The 20,011-nt window shown below is 37.2% G+C and overlaps 2 protein-coding genes across 2 annotated transcripts; one reads left to right on the top strand and one right to left on the bottom strand.

Annotated features, from left to right (window-relative positions):
• Nucleotides 1-2,453: 2,453 nt before the first annotated feature.
• LOC113762263 (structure-specific endonuclease subunit SLX1 homolog) lies at nucleotides 2,454-11,578 on the bottom strand. Its single transcript, XM_027305640.1, has 3 exons — nucleotides 10,994-11,578; nucleotides 4,224-4,330; nucleotides 2,454-2,979 (listed from the first exon to the last, which is right to left on the bottom strand). Exons 1-3 carry the CDS (start codon nucleotides 11,290-11,292, stop codon nucleotides 2,786-2,788), a joined length of 600 nt encoding a protein of 199 aa, XP_027161441.1. The 5' UTR covers nucleotides 11,293-11,578; the 3' UTR covers nucleotides 2,454-2,785.
• An 841-nt stretch (nucleotides 11,579-12,419) lies between these two features.
• On the top strand, nucleotides 12,420-13,698 carry LOC113759640 (uncharacterized mitochondrial protein AtMg00860-like). Its single transcript, XM_027302219.1, has 2 exons — nucleotides 12,420-12,573; nucleotides 13,376-13,698. The coding sequence occupies exons 1-2, from the start codon at nucleotides 12,420-12,422 to the stop codon at nucleotides 13,696-13,698; spliced, it is 477 nt and encodes a 158-aa protein (XP_027158020.1).
• The last annotated feature ends 6,313 nt before the right edge of the window (nucleotides 13,699-20,011 follow it).

The raw sequence follows: 20,011 nt of genomic DNA, 5'->3' as shown, positions 1-20,011 counted from the left end.
CACCTTTTTAAGCAGGATGTAATGTATATGAAGTAAAAATGTGATTGAAAAATGCGTTTATAAAAAATGCAAAAAATTTTCACAAAACTACATTCCAAACAGGGCCTTAGTAGCAGGTTTGTTTTATATAGGCTTCCTTTTCACATGCTCGGACAGAAAATACAAGTCCAATAAGAGAGCCAAAAATGGCCTAAGACATAACTTTCTGAAGAAATACCCCGTGACTGATGGGACATACAAAGTTGGCGCTTGCAAGCAGCAAGCAGCAATGTAGCTTTCACGTTAGACGACCGATTCTTTCATTTTACACCATCTTCAAAACTAGAACTAGATAAAGATGAAATGGTGGCATGATAAAGCATATAATAAGTTTCACATTGTCTTGTATCTGTATATTGAAGAATTGCATCATTGATTCGAGAAAACACGTAAATCCCACCTAACAAAATGAGGAAACAGGAGAAGTTATTAATGACAGTTTCAATATATTGTTGTTGCTTTATGTATTGTGGGGTACTAGCCACTAGGGTTGCTCAATTGCATTGGGATCTCAAATTCTTGACCAAGTCTCAGAAAAATCTATAAGCAATCTCATTAGTCTTTTTAATGCAATTTGAGCCGTGATTTCTGCAAAAAGTTGAGACAATGAGTCATTAGAACTGTACCCTTGGTGACAATAAGAACAATGGTGTTTTTGGGAACTGGGAACTTAGTGGTAATGTTGCTTTCAAAAGGCAGCAGAAATTGGAAGCTTCAACTGGTAAAGTTAACAGGAATAGCCAAAACAGTAGCAGAACAATGCCCCACTTTCTTAAGGAAGGAATATAAAGTCTTAATCAACGTTCATAAAGTTGCAACATAATCATTTCTATTGATTTACTTTTACTCTCACTTCTGTTTACTTTGAAATGTAACCAGTTAGGCTAGAAATAGTAGTTCTACTCTCTTCGATTTTCTTGGTGAATTTACAAATACAGAGGGTCTAAGTTTAGGGCTGCAGAGCAATATGAATGAAATAGGACCAGCCAACAAGAATTCAAGTATACAAAGTATCAGAATGCATATTGACTTGAGGTGTACTCCATCACATCTATACTTGAAAAATCTCAAGAAACAAGCAAACTAACAAGAACTAATAGCTTTCAGATGAGAAACTTGAACCTTAAAACCAGTCTATCTGAGATGATTTATATTGGATGAACCAGCTGTGATATTGCTGGATACACTGAGAACCCAAAATTAGCATGATAACCATGGTTTGAAGACTTGGCCGAGTCGTCACCGTCTCGACCCTCATCGATACGATTCCGTGACGAAACGATACCGAGATACTCAACTCGCCGAAACATCACCGTGAAGGGTTGAAATGGCTGAATCACACTGAATCACTTCGAGTCATCCCGAATCAACTCGAATTTTATTATTTTAACTAAATTTTTAATTATTTTTGTTTATCATATTTTTTACAATTTTTAGAATATTAAATATTTCAAAAATTCGCATCTCGTCGAGACCGCGACCGATATGCCGAGACCAATGTGGAACAGTCCAGGCCACGACCGCAACCGTGACCGCGACTTTGAACCATGACGATAACTAAAAGCAGCAGCACCAGATGGTGACTTATCCTGTCCCATTTGCAGCTGCGTATCCCCTTCAAAGCCTTGCAGTTATAACTTATAACATGCTTAATCAAAAGCAAGATGAAGAGCTAGAGGGGAGGACCCGAAAGTGCCTGTCAGCCATTTGAAGAGCATGGTGTCTTGAACTATACATGAAAGACAATGTTCTTATCAATCTGGCTGAGCTGGTCTAGAATCCTAAGAGATGAGGATACACTATTACTATTTGCATAAGAAAATGGTTGAAACAAAAAGAGGAGGAGAGTAAGAGTAAAAAAGAAACCAGAAGCTTCTTTTTGGGCAGCGAAATTGAAAAGGTTTCCCAATTTGAGAACCAACAGGATACAGAAACTGAAATCCAAGAAGCAGAAACTTGGGATAATTTACTGTAGATCAATCTGAATATTAACCTGTGGGGTATAAAACAACCATAAGGAAAAGGCTACATCAGAGTAAAATTCTGAAACGCATAGATCTTTAGATGTTATCTTCTAGATGACACACCCAACTAAAACAAATATACATTTGGAATTGTTTGTCCAATCCTCTTCCCAACCTTGGGAAGAGCCCTTTAAGAAAATATTGACTAGAGAAGAGTCCTTTAGGAAGAAAAAAAGAAAAAGGAGCCATTTCAAAATGGAAACCTACATTCAACCAGTTGACATTCCACAGAGTTCATTTATTTCACCAAATTCTGCCTACAAGTCAAAACCTGCTAGGTGCTTAAACTCCGGAAATCACAGCAGCTATTTGCCAAGCACACAAGTAAATTACATCTGGAGAAACACACTCAGAATGGAAAATGCAAAAATAAGACCATGAGGCAAAAAATGCAAAAATAGGACAATGAGGCCAATAATTGCAAATAACAATCGTATTTTACAACTTTTTCTTCCGCATATATTCCGGGCTTGGACAAGACTTTCTGTTTTTTTGGTTTTACAAAGGCCATGGTCACAAAACTATAACCTAAAACAATTAATGGCAGCTCCAAATATGTGTAGCCCTAGCATGTGCAAGCTTTCTTTTGACTATCATCTACATACATCATATGTTACTCATCTATACAAAATCTGAAAGCCTATTATTTCATAAAGGGATTAATACAATGCAGCACGGCAACCCATTAGGAGTGCTGTGTATCCTCCAATTCAGTTGCTAAACTAAGTCAGATCAAAGTGCCAAATAATTTCCAGGTGACTGCAAACAACCGAGCTTTTGACTCGACTAAGAGCTGCATGTCTGTGATGCAATAATGCAAGTGATCTGTTGTCATCCTGCTTCTCCTCCTCAATGGTTTTTCTTTTTCGTGACAGCTTCCTTGAAAAGAGTTTCCATTTTGATTCAAATTCACAAGCTACAAAAAGACCAGAGATCAAAAAGGCGAACAATTTTCTCAACCACTAAGAAAGAATATAGAGTAGTATTCTGTCAAGAAACATGCATATGAGTATGTTCCAACAAGACTCAAAGCTAAAACAGAGCTGCAAAGCAATGAAGAAAATACACACATGTCAATCAAGGAGCTACAAAGTTAGGAACCTAATTAACCTTCATTTTCAGCATTGCAATGCATCGACTACAAAGTAATATAAATTATACTTGAGACCTATGGCATGCTCAATAATCCTGTATTGCCATGCATCAACTAGCATGTAACCAGAGATGCTCAATATGTCATGATGATCCAAGTAAGCAAGTCAGTTGTACAAATTCAATTTCAAGACAGGTTATATCTCTTGGAGTCCTTGGGTAGCCCTTGTCAAAACAATGAGATTTATGCATTATCAGACTCAAGAGAGAATGAATAGGTAAAATTAGATTTGGCAACAATCAAATCCGTGGTTACTACTTCTGTGGCTGAATTCTTTCCACCATTAAAAAACGGCCAAGCCAATTAGTGACCACTAATATTTTCTTTGACTTCATTTTCGAAAAGGTCGATAACATCTAAAGACAAGCAATTAATCACACAAGTTTTGCTAACACCCAATCTAAGAAATTAGCCACAGATCTGAGGGAGCATTTGTAAAAGGCCACTCTTTGGCCACTCCTATTATGTAGAATTATGAAACTCAATCCCAGTTTAGAAACATAAAGGATCGGGGCAGAAAATTAGAGGAGAGTTTATTTGCCAGAGCAAAATATGTTTAACGTCTACAAAAAAAAAAAAAAAATTATTACATTTGACAGTATAACAAAAAGTGCATTGTTATTTTATTTGGAAATCGGATTAAGCTCAGTGAAAGGTCATTAAAAGCTAAAATAGTGTGATGAGCTCCATATTAGAAGTGAATTTCAAGTCAGAATCACTTTGCTGAAACAATTTCAGTTAAAATGACATATTAAAATAATGATATAATAATTTTTAAAGTTAGTACAGAGCTTGTTCCATAACCAATGTTTAGGATGCTAATTGAATGTGACTCAGAGTTTATGCATTGATGTTTATTACTATATAGTATACATAAAATCCTCAAGTACAACAATCTAGAAGATTTTACCATTCAACTAAAAGCATTTGGAAATTTTATAGTTTCAAGTCACAGGTTTTAAGTAGTAATAATCTCTCAAATGCAACAACTTTGAGTTCCATGATACCTTCACTTTTGTCCCGAAAACCTTTTATAAAGCATGCACACACCCACGGCCTTCCCGCACGAGATGCTTTTGCACCACCATTAACTTCACCATTGTGTTGCTTCAGGCTGCAAAAATTGGTACCAAATTTTAAAAGAATGATTATGCAACTAGGTTCAGTCTGCAAAATTGGTGCCAAATTTAGGAAAGAATAGCTCGCCTCAAAAGATTTAAGACAATCTGTAATGGAGATAAAAAATTCTAAACGTAAGGTAATAAAAACAGTTTTTAAACTATATATTTATAATTCTGGCTTGAGATATAAGAGAGTGTGAAATTGTGTATGTCAATAGCAGCTCATACATCTCATGTAGCCAAAGTGCTCCGGTCCGGAGGGATGCAATCTTTACTGATTTTCATCAATATAACTTTCATGGCTGGGACGTCTAAATTGCAATGAGAATATATCAATAAGACTTGCACTACCTTCGTGGTTCTCCTTCAAAGAAAAATCAGCCGCCCAAGGGACTATTATCCTGATTTTGCATTAAGAGTAATCATCCAACATAAGTTAAAACGCTTTGTTTCTGCATTTATTTATAGTTTATTGGGAACCATGCTAAAGAAGTATCACTAGTTGTCTGCATAATTTCTCATTTGGATATTTGCCACTGTTTTTACTGACCCCGTGCTTGCTGAAGTCAAGAAAAAAATCAACCAAGAAAAAGTGCTTCAATAGCCTAGGGCATAAAGTTCCATCCCCAACCATCAGTAAATTTTTTCAGCCAACTGAACATCTTAAGTTAGAATAGCCCATGACATGAGTGTTTGAGCCATTATCAACCAAAATAAGGAAAAAGAAAAAGAAAATTAATCATTTATTTACAAAATGTTATTTCATTCCTTTGTTTTCCAGGTTCACATCCCAATTTCTTCTAGTATTATCCAATATATTTTGCATTTGAAGCAACAATAAATGGAAAAATTGAACGTCTTCAACTACTTAATCCATCTTATTTTGGGTTGCCATCAGTGCTAGATTACAGGTGAAGTTACTCTTCAGCAACCAGAATATTACCTACACCATCTAAAACAAGTTACAGCTGGTGGAGAAAATATACTACAAATGCTTAATCTCAAAAAAGAACACACAAATTAGGATAACTAGGTATGTCATTTACAACAAACTGTCCTTAATCAGTGTTTCTAGAGCCAGCAACCATGCCAAATGTCTATCTGCACATTGCCACAACTTAAAGCATCCAGTAAGCATGTTCTGAGGAGAGCAGCCAAGGTTGTTATCCTGTCATTTACCCCCTAGGTCAACACTCTCTTCAGTCAGTTCAGTGTTAGGCAACCTTAGGAGGGGACTTGACCATTTCCACTGGTCAACAATCAGGTCCCACGTGTAGCCACCCATGAGGATGCAATCATTTGCATTGCACAGGTGTTCTCTATCTAACTATGCTCAAAATGCCCATTCATCCTCCTAAAAGGTTTCAACCACCTTATGTTACTTGTGCAAAGGCTTGCAAAACTACTCATGCCCAAGCAATGTCTCCCACTGTGGGAAGGGCCAGGGAGGGGGATGAGATTCAAGGGTCAACCCCATCCGGAGTTAGGCCGCCATAGTGCTATGGGAGATGAAAAATGCTTGGGTCCACACACTAGAACACTAGAAAGGCATTTCCCCTTGCACCAGATGTTCTCCATCCCCATCCCAAAGGTGTTCTCTTTGGAAGATTGTAGTTACCCTTGACCAAGGGTGAGGCCCTCCCTAGGTTCCAAATGCCCGTTCCCCTCCTTTACAGTTTCAACTACTAAGGCGACAGTCATGCCCATGGGAAATTCCCCTATTCTGTCAAGCAAGGAAGGATTGAACAAATAGGCTCACCTTAACCTAGATGACCTTGACCACTAATCTTCCATTCGACCACATTTCTGAGTTCAATAGGCTGGCCACCACTCATCAAATCCACTTTTTCATACCTTGTCTAGGGTGTCAACCATCAGCCCTCCTCTACCTCCCTCTATTCAGGTCCACTTTCTTAATAGGAAATGACCTGCAAACCTCCCCATCTTGGCCTACTGAAGGGTCAATCTACTCTTTGGAATCTTGTAGCTATCCTTGACCAAAGGTGAGGCCTTCCCTAGGTTCCACATCCCCATTCACCTCCTCCTTTATAGCTTCAACTACGAGTGCGAAGCTCATACCCAAGGCAAATTCCCCTATTTTGTCAAGATAGGGAGGGGATTCAGCAAATAGGCTCACCTTAGCCTAGAGGACCTTGATTACTAATCTTCCAATCAACCACCTTTTTGAGTTGGTTAGGCTGGCCACCCCTCATCAAATCCCCTTTCTTATACCGTCTATGGTGTCAACTGCTTTCTTAATAGAAAATGACCTACAAACCTCCTCATCTCGGCCTACTAAAGAGTCAGCCAGCTCTTCAATATTCACTTTTGTTCCTTTGTTTAATAAACTGCCTCCTACAACTTCCACAACAGCGAACCCTTTACTTTCGCAAACTAGTTGAAATGCATCATTTTTGCACTTAAAACAAGTAACAAGTAGATACAATAAAATTATGGTAGCAAAGTTTTCAATTGTGGTAATAAAAGAATATTATAATAATACTCAAACCTAGCAATTGACATTGAAGATTCTTAGTGGTAAACGTAAACACAACTTTGCTCGATGTATTTATTGCTAGCACTCAGGCTGCCTATCTGTTATGCCACGTGACGCACACTATGGCTTTGGAGGCCTACACTCCCAATCCCTTAGGAGTCCAGAACACCCCATTGCCCAGTACACACGACGTTTGTTGCCCAATGTGAAATGTACAACATGGCATCAACTTGCCACCATAGGGCATGTCCAACATGCACCAAACCTATGATTTGCTCAATGGCTACAATCTGCTCATGGTAAAACTTCATATGAGCTTGATGTATTTTTTCATCTTCAACATCCTAAGAACACGTACTAGGTAAATTTTGTCTGAATGTGGCAAATACAAATGGCTCTTTTCTTAATTAGTGGAAGAAAGACAAGTTGTCAAAGTTTCACCTTTGCTCAATCCTTGTTCGACGTGTCACCTCTTAGAAAACATGAGGCCTGTACATGTTGTGGGCTTTCAGTTCTTGGATGTCTTGGATCACTTGGTTTCCTTGGACATTTGCTCGTCACAGGCACATGTTACAGCTCTTAACAAACAAAGGCTATGGGCCCTAATATGGCTAAGCATTAGATGATGGTATGGACTTCTCATCTTATGACAAGTTTGATGGTTTAAAAGAGGCTAACATGTATAACGATACTGGAGACAGTAGCACAAGTGGTTTTGACTTTCCCAATATTGTGGCTTGACTTGAGATGCCTCTCCTGGATATTAACTAGTTTGTGACTTGAGATGCCTTCCAATATTGTTGTATAAGTCATCTTTCTACCAGTTTTGGCTTAGTTTTTATTTTATATCTACTAGCACATGTTGCACTTGTTGTCTAAAAGGATTTATTCCTTAAACTTTGTTTGGTGATTGTGTGCACTATTTTTGCTTTAATGGTAGCTTTTTACATTGATACAGTTATGGCTCTTTTTATCTTTGATTTTCTTTTATTTTGGTTTATTATAAATTTATTAGCAAAAGGACTATAGTTATGATCATGTGTCTTAGCCTTTATAAAGGGATGTGCAGATTGCAGATATGATAAACATAGCAATATATAATTTATTTTTTATTTAATTACAATGTTACGGGTCAATAATGGTCAGCAAAATGGTTGAACCAGCGACTCGTGACCTGATAAATTTTTCGGTTCAATGAATGGTCTGCGTTTTAAAATCTTGCCCGGCAAGTTCTCTATAACCTTTCCCTATTTAGCTCATTAGGGACAATATAAGGCAACGAGTTATTAGGATGAACCTCGTGGGGATCAAACACTCCCTAAAAAAGAAAATACTGCCAGCCCCCTTGCCTTAGTCTCTAGAATCCTTTACCCTAAGGTGATTTCCTCTTCCTAGTAGAAGTGACCTTTACCCAACCATCTTCCTAAGGTTTGAGTTTCGACGATCTTCCTGGTCATATTTACCAAGGCAGTTGACCAGCCATCCCTTTTTAAAGTGTCCCATGGGCTTGGAGCTTGGGTTTGATGAGAGAAGCATGCTTCCAGAAACAAAGTGGAAGTTTTATTTGTCATAAGTACTAATTTTTTTGAATCTCTATGTCAGAAGTTAGGGTTCTAGTCTTACCCTTGTTCATGTCAAAGGCTTTAATAAGCCTTCAACAAAATGACAGGAAAAGCAGATATGAACCTGGTTACAAGCTTTAATGTTTCACTTAATATTGAAATAAAAATCTGGTGTGGAGGCTAAAATATGCAACAAATAGGAATCTGACTAGGATAACAACGTGGTTCAGCAGGTTCCTCTGAAAGCTAAACTCGAAGAATCAGAACCTAAAAGTGGTGCATGTCCAGAGATCCTTAATTATTCTCTATAAAGCTTTAAAGTAAGCTTGAAGCCAGCAAGCTTTAAAATACTGAATAAAAAGGAGAGTAAACTTGCTCTTCTTAAAGCTACCTATCCTGATTGACTACTTTTTTTTCTATCAAACCTGCCTATGACAAATTCAGTAGTGAATAAGGTGGGAAAGATACCAATTTGTGAGAGATCTTAGAGACAGGAAGTATTCTGCCATAAAATGGCAGGGCGCATTCATTTCTCTTAAATCAATCAAAATTTAGGGTAATTGTGCCTTTCAAAAAGCCATCCAAAAGAAAATGGCTCCACAGTCAGCAAAGGGACATAGAAATAGGTAATACATGAAATGTACTGAACATAAATTGTGGGAATTGGAGAACAGACAACATAAATAGGTAATACATGAAATGTAGATCATGCAGTGAAACACAAACTGAACAGGAGCACTTTACACAAATTTTCAGTTTGCGGTGGGAGACACAACAATGGTAGAATAGGGGATGGCAACAGGCATGGGAAAAAGGGGTATGAAACAGGAAGTAACTTCTGAGATTTACATAGCACGTGCTGTAAAAAAATAAGTTGCAGAGGTTGAAACAACCCTCAATTATAACTACTTAAGTGCCTCAAATCCTTAAATTCAGAGTTTACTACTCAGTTTTGTAGAAAAATTGGTATTAAAAAAAAAAGAAAATTTACTTCACCTCAAATGTGGAAAGAAAAACTCCTTTTGGTTCGTGGCAATCTTACTATTAATCCTAGACAATCAATTACTCTTGTACCAGCCATTGTGTAAGGCTATTCAGTAAAATTGCTCATCAGATACCTATGCTAACCATTTAATTATCTATTGAAGGACAAAGTCATTAATCAGAAAAAACAATCTGGCTTCCATTCCACATTTTGAAAGACCCAAGATACCCACTAATGGCTGCACATGATCAAACAACAGCACCTGTCAAAGATGATCTTCATCAAATTGCTTGGGTCAAGTTCACCTTCATGTACATCACAATTCAATCATATTAATAGCTATAAGCTCAGGTTTTAGTCGCTTAACTGCCTTTCCTATGAGCTCAGGTTTTCCATTTTGGTCATGCTAATAGCTATGAAAGTGAACTTCTGATTAAGGGATTTCCAGGGTTCTACCCATGACAATAATTATTTAAGAAAGTTTCCAGAAAGGGATATACAGGAACTGTTCAGTCATGGCACTAATGGCCATAAACTATAAACTGCAAAGTTGATGGAGATCATTTTGCTAAATGTTACTTTGAATCCAGTGACATGGTTGAGTTCCTAGAATGAGTTCTATTTTTATATCAAAATTCTATTCCACAAACATTAAAAAAATATAGGAGCCCCTCTTTGAGCAGCAGTTTCACAAGCTATGGGATAACTCCAAACGAAACACCGTACAGAACCTCCACCTCTCTTATTCTTCTTTTCTTTTATATTATTTTTTGAATAGAAAAAGAAGGGAAGATTTTCCCTTGATCAGCAAATGGTCACCTTTTTCTTCCCCTAATTTTAAAAAATTTCTTCCAATTTTTCTTCACTCAAATCAGAGGACGTAGCACTCATCTCCTTCTATGCCTAGAATCTCCAAGACTTTCAGTTGAAAATAGAACCCAACTTAAGAACGCCTTCATCACAAACAACATGAATAACTCAGTGCAAATCCACATGATAACAAATCCCATTTAGATAAAACACTGGACAGAAAAACCAGATTTAATGACACTCAATATCAAAACCAAGGATCATAATTCATGACACAAGAATTTTTGAGGAAATAAATTAGGAAAACCGTCAAACGGATTCAATTTCCTCAGAGAACCCCCAAAAATAATTCTTTTTATCAACAACAACAAAATATATATTCAATTTCATTAGAAACCAACAAAACCTCAAACATCAGTTTCCCAAGAACAAGAAAATCTTATTCTCATCAGAAACCCGCAAGCAAGCCAGAATTCATAATTTCAATAACAACAATATTTGCATTCACAAGAAACCCGGCAAAATCCATAACTTCCCCTGTCCAATCATTACAAAATATCAATTGCATTCCATCAGAAATCCACAAAAACCCTCATTTCAATTTCAACAAAATATGTATTCAATCCCATCAGACACCCACAAATACCCAAAATTCATGAGAATCCCTACGCAATTCATGAGAATCCCAGAAATTCCAAAATTCTTTCTCGAAGAACAACAAAAGGAAATCCTTCAAGACGCAAACTCCGAAACAAAATCAGCAAATTTCCGAAAGAAACAGAGGCCTAAAGAAGAGAATTACCGGCGAGAGAAATTGGTGGTGACCCCAACATAAGTCTTGATCGGCGGATTGGTTGATAGAATCAGATACACAGACCAAGAATTCTTCAATGATTTTGATAATCTTGATTTCGATTTCGATTTCGATTTCGAAGATGATACTTCAGGCGCTGTCTTCAACGATGGTGATGATGAAGAGAATTCCGATTTTGATGGGGTTGCCACTGAAGTTGTTGGAGCCTTAAGAAGAGGTTTAGGGCAAGGATTGATGTTGTGATGGGGCTTGAGGGATTTGAATGTTCTTGACAAAAGCCTCGCCATCGGGATTATGAATTTCCTGCCAGGCAATATCTCTTCAAATACCCAAAATACCTTGATGAATCATCAATAGCTCCGCCCTTGATCTAATTCATTTCTACTCCGCCTCCCAAGCTCGCCCCCAAGGCAAGGCCATCCATAGTCCCCGCTGTCCGTGATGGAGTAGGAGGATCGATCAGTAGCTTAGAAGTGTCAATCAGGAAAGGAAAAGAAGAAGGCGTGACAGTTGGAGCTGAAAGCGTGAACGTTGTCAAGCAGAGTCAATGTGAAGGCAAGCACGCTTTTACTGATTGCTCGCTTGAACGGAGGACCACTCAACGATTGGCTCAGACGGCCACGTGTCACAGTTTTAGTAGCCAAATTGAATGTTAGTTAGAGAAATGATAGCATAAGTAGAATTTCTTTGTAATGGGTAGCTTTTGATCATTTTCCCGGATTTTGTAGCGAGAGTTTTGGGATACTCTCTCTCTCTCTCTTTTTTCCCCTTTCCCAAGTTTCCTTCATTTTTCTCTTCTTCTTAACTTAATCCATATTATCTGCTTTGTATTCATTACTGGAAGTTTCATTAATGGAAATGGAGATTCTCTCTTAATTTTTTGGTTAGAATTACTGTTTGATTGACTACCATTGTCAACTTTAAATTTTACTCAGACCGGTTTTTATGTCATTCCAATGGTATCAGAACTTAGCTACGAGCCATAGGGATCACTAAATCACAAGATGAAGCATTAAGCAAAGATCTCACTAAGTTAGGAAGTGTAATGAGAACTTATGCGACCAAAAATGATGGGTTGGAGCAAGTTATGAGAGCTATGGAGTATAGACAGGAAAATACTAAAAGGGCACTCAAAAATTTAGATCAGAAATATGAAGGGATGATGGCTATGATGGTTCAGATGATGGCCAAGCTAAATGACAAAGGAAAGGAGATCGAGAGAAGTAGTTCTGGGATTGGTACAAAAGAAAGGGATAGGAAGATGGAAGTACAGAAAAAGATTGTGGGGAAGTCAGAACCAAAAAACACAGCTAGATTGCCTAAGATGGAATTGCCTAATATTGATGGGGAGAACCCGAGGAAATGGATTCGAAAGGCTAACAAGTACTTCTAGATCCATGGTGTAAAGGAAGAAATGAAGTCAGAAATTGCAGAACTATACTTCAGGGACAAGGCAAATACTTGGTTCCATGGAGTGTTCAGTGGCGGAAGTTCAATTCCATGCCCTGAGTTATCAGTTGCTATGTCTGAAAGATTTGGAGAAGGAACCCAGAAGAAGCCATTGAAAAGTTTAACAAACTAGTACAAATTAGTTCCATAGTTGATTACTTGAAAAAATTTGAGTTGCTAAAAGCCCTAGTAATGCCCTCTTTACCCAACTTGTCAGATCCTTATTACAAATCATGTTTCCTGAGTAGATTGAAAGATGAAATAGTTACCATGGTCAAACTGGCTAAACCTGCAACCTTGGTAGATGCTATAGAAACAGCAAAACTACAGGAAAAGAACCTAAAATCCATGCAAAAGATTTGGTTTTAGGAGTATGAATTCTAGCACTAGTTCAACACCTTGAAGCTGGGTAGTTGTGATTTGGTGTTAGGAGTAGATTGGTTGGGAAGGTATAGCCCCGCGGAATTTGATTTCAAAAAGCTAAACATGAAGTTCTAGAAGGGAAAACAACCAATGGAACTAATTGGAGAAATCAGTGAGGTGCAGTACTTCTGGATGAGTTGCATGAGTCCAAGTACTTCACTAAAATAGACCTGAGAGCTGGCTATTTCCATATTAGAGTGAAGGTAGAGAACGTTCCCAAGACAGTCTTCAAAACTCACTAGGGCCGCTATGAGTTCAAGGTCATGCCCTTTGGGCGGACCAATGCCCCGACTATTTTCTAGAGTCTAATGAACCATGTATTCAAAGACCAGATGAGAAAACATGTCCTGGTATTTTTTGATGATATACTAGTGTACAGCCCAACTCTGGAAAATCATATAGAACATGATACTGAGGTCTTGGGTATCCTGTGACAATACTAGTTGTATGCAAAGTGGAGTAAGTGTTCCTTTGCTCAGTCATAGATGGAATAACTAGAACACATTATCACAACAAAAGAAGTGAGAGCTGACCCCAAGAAGATAGAGAGCCCGATGCAGTGGCCAAGACCTGAGAATGTCAGACAGTTAAAGGGATTCCTTGGCTTGACTAGCTACTATAGGAAATTTGTCAAGAGCTATGGGGCCATTGCCAAAACTTTAACAGTTTTGCTAAGGAAGGACAGCTTCAAGTGGGGTATTGATGCTGAGGAAGCATTTGAGAAATTCAAGCTAGCTATGTGCAGTACACCTATAATAGCCCTTCCTGACTTCACTCAGCAATTTGTGATTGAAACATATGCTTGTTATAGAGGATTATAATAGCCCTTCTTGACTTCACTCAGCAATTTGTGATTGAAACATATGCTTGTTATAGAGGATTAGGTGCTAGGCACATGCAAAACAAAAAACCATTGGCCTTTCTGAGTCAGAGTTTAGGGCAGAAGAACCTTGGATTATCAATATATGAGAATGAGCTACTGGCTCTAGTCACAACTATCACCAAACAGAGGTACTATTTGAAGGGCCACCATTTCATAATTAACACTGATCACCAGAGCTTAAAGTATCTATTAGAGCAAAGGATCACTACTTCACTTCAAAAGAAATGGCTGATCGAATTTATGGGGTTGAGTTATGAGATTCATTACAAAAAGGGAAAGGAAATGCACTTTTCAGGAGGGAAAAAGCAAAGGAAGTTGAGTGTTCAGCCATAACAACTATGGTACCAAAATGGATGAAAGAAGTATCAGAGAGCTACCAAGGAGATGAGTAGGCTTAGAATCTCATTAGCGAGGTAATGGTGACCCAAGGCTAGGTTCTAGATTATAGCTATCAAAGTAGCATATTGGAATACAAGGGAAGAATATATGTTGGGATGGGTGGAGATATAAGAAAGAGGCTCATTACTGCCCTTCATGACTCTCAATTAGGGGGTCATTCAGGGATTCAAGCCAACTTCATGAGAGCCAAGCAACTATTCCACTGGCCAGGGTTGTATAAAGAGATTAGGAATGAAGTATTGCAGTGTGAAGCCTGCAGGAAATGTAAGGATGAGCATGTTGCCTATCCTAAGTTGCTGCAACGACTTCCTATACCATAGCATTCCTAAAGCCATATCACCATGAGTTTCATTGAGAGATTGCCTAACTTGGAAGGGAAAGACTCAATTCTAGTGGTAGTAAATAGATTCACCAAGTATGCCCATTTTGTTAGATTGTTCCACCCCGTTGATGCACCTAAAGTGGCCAGAATTTTCATGGATCATATGATAGAAGTTACATGGAAATCCCCAAAGCATGGTTTCATATAGAGACAAGATCTTTGTTAGTCAATTTTGGACTAAGTTGTTCTCTTTATTGGGTGCTGAATTGAGTTTGAGTACTACTTACCATCCTCAAACTGATGGTCAATCAGAAAGAGTCAATCAAGTTATGGAAATGTACATTAGATGTATGTCCCACCTAGAACCTAAAAGATGGAACTCTTGGTTATCTGTGGTAGAGTGGTGGTATAATATTACATACCACACTGCCATACAGATAAGTCCTTTTGAGGCCTTATATGGGATCAAGTTCCCTCAACTAGCTTTAGGCCTCTACATGTAGGCTAATGTGGCCATAGTAGGAGACTATGTGAAAGAAAGAGAATGGATACACTCCTGTAGCAGAATCTGAAGAATGCCTAATATCGCACCCCATTTTTTTGAAAAAAATAAATAAATGAATAAATAAATTTATTTGAAAATTAGTTTTTATTCTCAATGAGTTTTTGATTTTTTGAAAAAATAAAATCTTACTAGTTGGTTAAAGAAAATGAATTAATGATTAAAAAAATGATTTTTATATTTTAAAGAATATTTGGAGTATAAAAATGTAATTTTTATTAAAAGATGAATAAAGAAATGAGTTTTAGTTCTTGATTAGTTTTTATTTTAGTTTAAATATTTGCAAAAATAAAAAGAAAGAAAATGGGATTTTGATTTTAGAAAATAAATAAAAATAAAGGGTCTAAAATGGGACTTAGAAAGTGCGACGGTTTAGACCCAAAATAATAGTCTAAAAAGGGTTTTAAAGAAAAAATATGAGTCGTCACTTGGTATTGAGTTAAGTTGTACTAAATCACCCAAAATATGTTTTAAAAAATAAATAAAACCCTTTTTAGACCATTCCAGGTTTTCGAAAAATAAGAGAAAAGTGTTCGGGAGTCACGGTTGAAGAAAGGGAAGGTAAAGATTTGATAGAATCAAATCTAAAATACCCTTTCAACCTAACCAAACTTAGTTGCGAGATTTAGTCGAAAATTTTCTTAATCTAACCTGTAAAACTTATCACAGTTGGATGTTTTTATATTGATGCAAATCTAGACCTAATGGATATCGAGAGGGTCGAAATATCTTTCAAAATCTAATTGGTGCAAATCAAATTAATTATGATGCCTAAAAATGATTTTTAGAAGAGGTCACGAATATGCAAAAATGAGACTCAAAGAAAAAGAAGAATTATAATATATAAATATACGTGACCTAAAGGAGAGGAATGCAACATAACAGGTATGGGGGACTAAGATTCGTAACTCGTTTTTCCTTTTTATAGAGGGGATGAGAGCGTGCTAAAACTAAGAAGCCACACTTATCCATTTCCCATATTTGAAGGGTGACTGACTCTCTAACCTAGTTAAGCGAATGGGCTAGCCTACTTCTAATTTCTTAAATGAAATACAAGTCTAAATGTCATGTTTCACGCATATAGGATTAGGGGAAATAATATATAGGAAATATCATATAAGATGAGAAAATATCCTAAAAATACAAAATATGTATGAAATGCGATGAATGTTACGCAAAAAGTGTGAATCTAGCGCGAAAATGGTCTAAAGAATCTAGCATTGGACTAGCCCATTTCTACAAGTCTTCACTAGTATTGGACTAGTGAGAAATCGGAGAGAATGACCATAACTAGCGTTGGACTAGTGTGGAAACGTCATGTATTTATTATAACTAAATAAATCATATCAAACATAATTAAAGCAAATAAACACATAATCCACATAGAACATATAACATATAGGCATAATTTCTAGATGCAAAACCCTAGTGAAAGCGAATAAACATGTAAGCACACAAGTATGTAAGCACACAAGCAAATAAACGCAAATAAAAGTCTAACTATTACATTCAGGACCCTAATTACAATCTAAAAGGAGGAAATTTAAGAAATAATAACCTAACTATTACATTTATCTAACTAATTATATTTTTTTAGCAAAAATTAAAATCTATCTATCATAATCTAGCTAAATACATGTCTTGAGTACCTATCTATTACAAATTGGCATTTAAATGCCTCATAAATAATCATCAAAATTAAATAAAATAAATGAAACTTAAAATGAATAAAATGAGTAATTAAAAGAAAAAGTACTCAAAACATGCAATTATACATAAAAAACACATAGGAGCACATAAGAGGATTTAAAATAATAAAAAAAAGTACCTCCCTTGAAGTAGTGGTTAAATGAGGTTGAATTTGTCCTATTTATGCTCCAAAATCAACAAAATGATTAAGACACCAATTTAATTATAAAGAAATAGAAATAATCATGAAAATATACCAATTAAAGCACTTAAATGAAGTATAATTAACAATTAAAGAAGAAAAGCAACTGGTATTTAAGAAATCAAAACTATTAGGGACCTAATTGCAAAACATACGAAAGTTTTTGGGCAAAATTATAATTATTACAAAAATTAAGGGTCAGAATAAAAGAAAATAAAAATTTAGGGACCAAATTACAATTACATTTGAAACCTAATTGAAAAAATTCCAAATTTTTAAGGCAACAATAAAATTACTCAAAAGTACAAGGATCGGATTGCAATTTGCGTTACCAGATTTCTTAAGAAAAAGGGCTACTGGGCCATTCTATTTGTTTTATGGGCCTAAACCCCTCTTCGGGCCAATAAAAGCCCCAAAAAATAATGGACTATCCACCAATTGTGCCAAAACAAGCCCGGCCAAAAAATTGGGTTCTAGCTCTAGGACCCAAGTCAGAAATCCAAAGGAAAATAAAACAAACCCACTTATTAGAACCCAACAAATAATCCTAAACCATTTCTTATCTCATTTCACTAAAACCCAACAAAACAATGGGCCCGTTTGGAAGGTGAGTTTTTTGGGTGTTTGTATAAACTTTACTGTAGATCACTGTAGAAATTGTAGAAAAACTTTTGTAAGATGAACTTTTTTTCCTTTTCATTTTCTTTCTTTCTTTTTTCTTTTCCTTCCTCCCTTCCCCTTCCCTCCCCCGCCATCCCTCTTCTCCCTCCCCCTCTCCTCCCGTCTTCCCTTCCCCTTCCTTCCCCCCCCCACCCTTCCCCTCCCCTAGCTGCGATCTGGTTGCGCAACCAAATCGCTGCTAGCAGGAGGGGGAGGGTGTCGGGGGAAGTAGAGGCGAAGAGGGGAGGGGGGAGGGAGAAAGAAAAAAAAAGAAAAAAAGAAAAAGTGCACCAACAGATCGGTCAAAGGGGAGGGGAGAGGGGGTGAGGGAGAGAAAAAAAAAAGAGTTTGGCCGGAATTGGCTGCCGGAATAGTGACTGGCACCGGAAGTGGTGGTGGTGGTGGCTGCCGGCGACGGAGTACGTGGTGGGTTGGATGGAGGAGGAAAAAGAAGAAAAGTTGAAGGGAAATTTTTTTGTGTATTTTTGAAGTGTGTAGGTTAAAAATTTTGATAAGTTTTTTGGGATTCCTGTAATAAAAGTTGTTAAAAAACTAGTATTATACAAACTTGGTAAAAACTTGAGGTTCCAAACGCCCAATAGATCTTTCTAAAAATTATTAAGGCCTAGTTATGCCTTAAAACCCAGAAATAATTCACTGAGAAACATGCTTAAAACATGAAAATGAAGATTAAAGATTATAAAGGGTAAGATTAATTCATTTGCAGAAGTTGTCGGGCCAAAGTAAAATTATATAAAAGTTTATGGGTCAAAAATGAAAATTTTAAAATTTCCATGCATCTGTTTGAAGAGCTTGGGATAAATTCTAAAGTTATTATGAAAAAAAAATTTATTCTACAAAAGGGGGTTATCTGCTGGTGCAATTCTAAGATAATCCTGTTCGCATTTGAAGAATGTGAGCTTTTGGAGCTCGCACTCACAGAATGCGAGCTACGGAAAGAATTGTTTAACAAAGAAAAGCAAAAAATGAGCTGGAAGACCTCGCATAAATAAACCACCTCTGTCGTTTCGCAGACCCAACAACCAACACATTCAACACTCTTCACTGCCGCCGGTAAAAATTGGGAACAGGCAGATGAACCAAAAATTGATGACACTTCGCCAGCGAAATCCTTGCAAAAGCCAAGCCCATTGTACTATATCTGAATTAGAGGGATTTTGGATTGATTTGGCTGTGCCCAAGAGGTCCGAGTTGAATCTCGCATTTGCGCTACACATCTTGCTGGAAATCTGCAAGACGAGGTCCAAAAGCCAGGGAGGGTGGCATTGCTACAGCTTTATCTTGGACCCATTTGCCGCTGTCCAATTTTATACAAATTTTCTATTTTATTTCGTATATTCACTGATGCAATGCTTCATTTAAATGGTGAAGAAGTTGTTGGACATATTTTCTTCCTTTTGATTTCCGATACATTTTGAATGTAGGTGAATTCATTTGATGCGTGAAGCTGGCAGTCTGAAATACTTTGTATTTTCTGCATTGTCTAGATCAATTGTGAGGTACCAGACCTCGCATTTGACAAATGCGAGGGGATTTTGTGGGTGGAAAATTTAAAGTGACTTCGCATTCAGCAAATGCGAGCTCAAGAGTTTCCATTTGCTGAATGCGAAGACCCCTGGATAGAATTCTACGCTCAAAACACCTCATTTGCAGAAATTTTTTAAAATTCAACATCATTTTGGAAATTTCTCAAGAGCCTTGCTGCAGTCTTTCTAGGTTCATTCAATACGCATGGAAAATATTCATCCCCTTTGCCGAGGCTTCAGACCCAAATACACGAGGTTTACACATAAAAAATCATCAGGCAAAACTCAACACGATACCATGTAATGAACTCTAGCCTAATGATCTACAAGATAAAGTAGGGAAATTGCAGGAAAAAGAAGGAACAAGAAGAAACAGCTTCTGCAAGATTTCTGACAAGTTTGATGTGAATCTAGGCGTAGATGAAACGGGAAAAGATGAAGCACCTTACCTTTAACAATTTAAGAAGTTGAAACAACGCGTTAAATTCCCAGGAAGAGGAATCTGAGCACTTGTCAGTTGTCACTTGTCACAGGTGATGCAAGAATTTCGACTCCAACAGGGTCAGGCTTCGATTCAAGGGGGTTACAACGTTTTTTTTTGGAAAATATCCTAAATAAAAGTTCTTCTAATACTATCATAGATTATCCAACAAGAACAATTTCCTCGAAAGGAGTTGTATCGAACGAGAAAATCAAGCCTGAGTGTTGCTGGTGGCCAACCTGGTCAAGCAATTTTTTCCAGAAATTTTTTTTCTTTTGCTCTTTTCCTTCTTTTCTCTCTATTTTTCTTTCTCCCACCGCCTCTCCCTCTTTTTCTTGCCCGAATTCTCTGTTTTGAACCCTTTTTTATATGAACAAGGGTTGTTAAAC

Source organism: Coffea eugenioides, chromosome 2 (assembly GCF_003713205.1).
Source record: "Coffea eugenioides isolate CCC68of chromosome 2, Ceug_1.0, whole genome shotgun sequence".
In the NCBI taxonomy this organism is placed as follows: Eukaryota; Viridiplantae; Streptophyta; class Magnoliopsida; order Gentianales; family Rubiaceae; genus Coffea; species Coffea eugenioides.
This window is presented reverse-complemented; position numbering and strand designations above follow the sequence as displayed.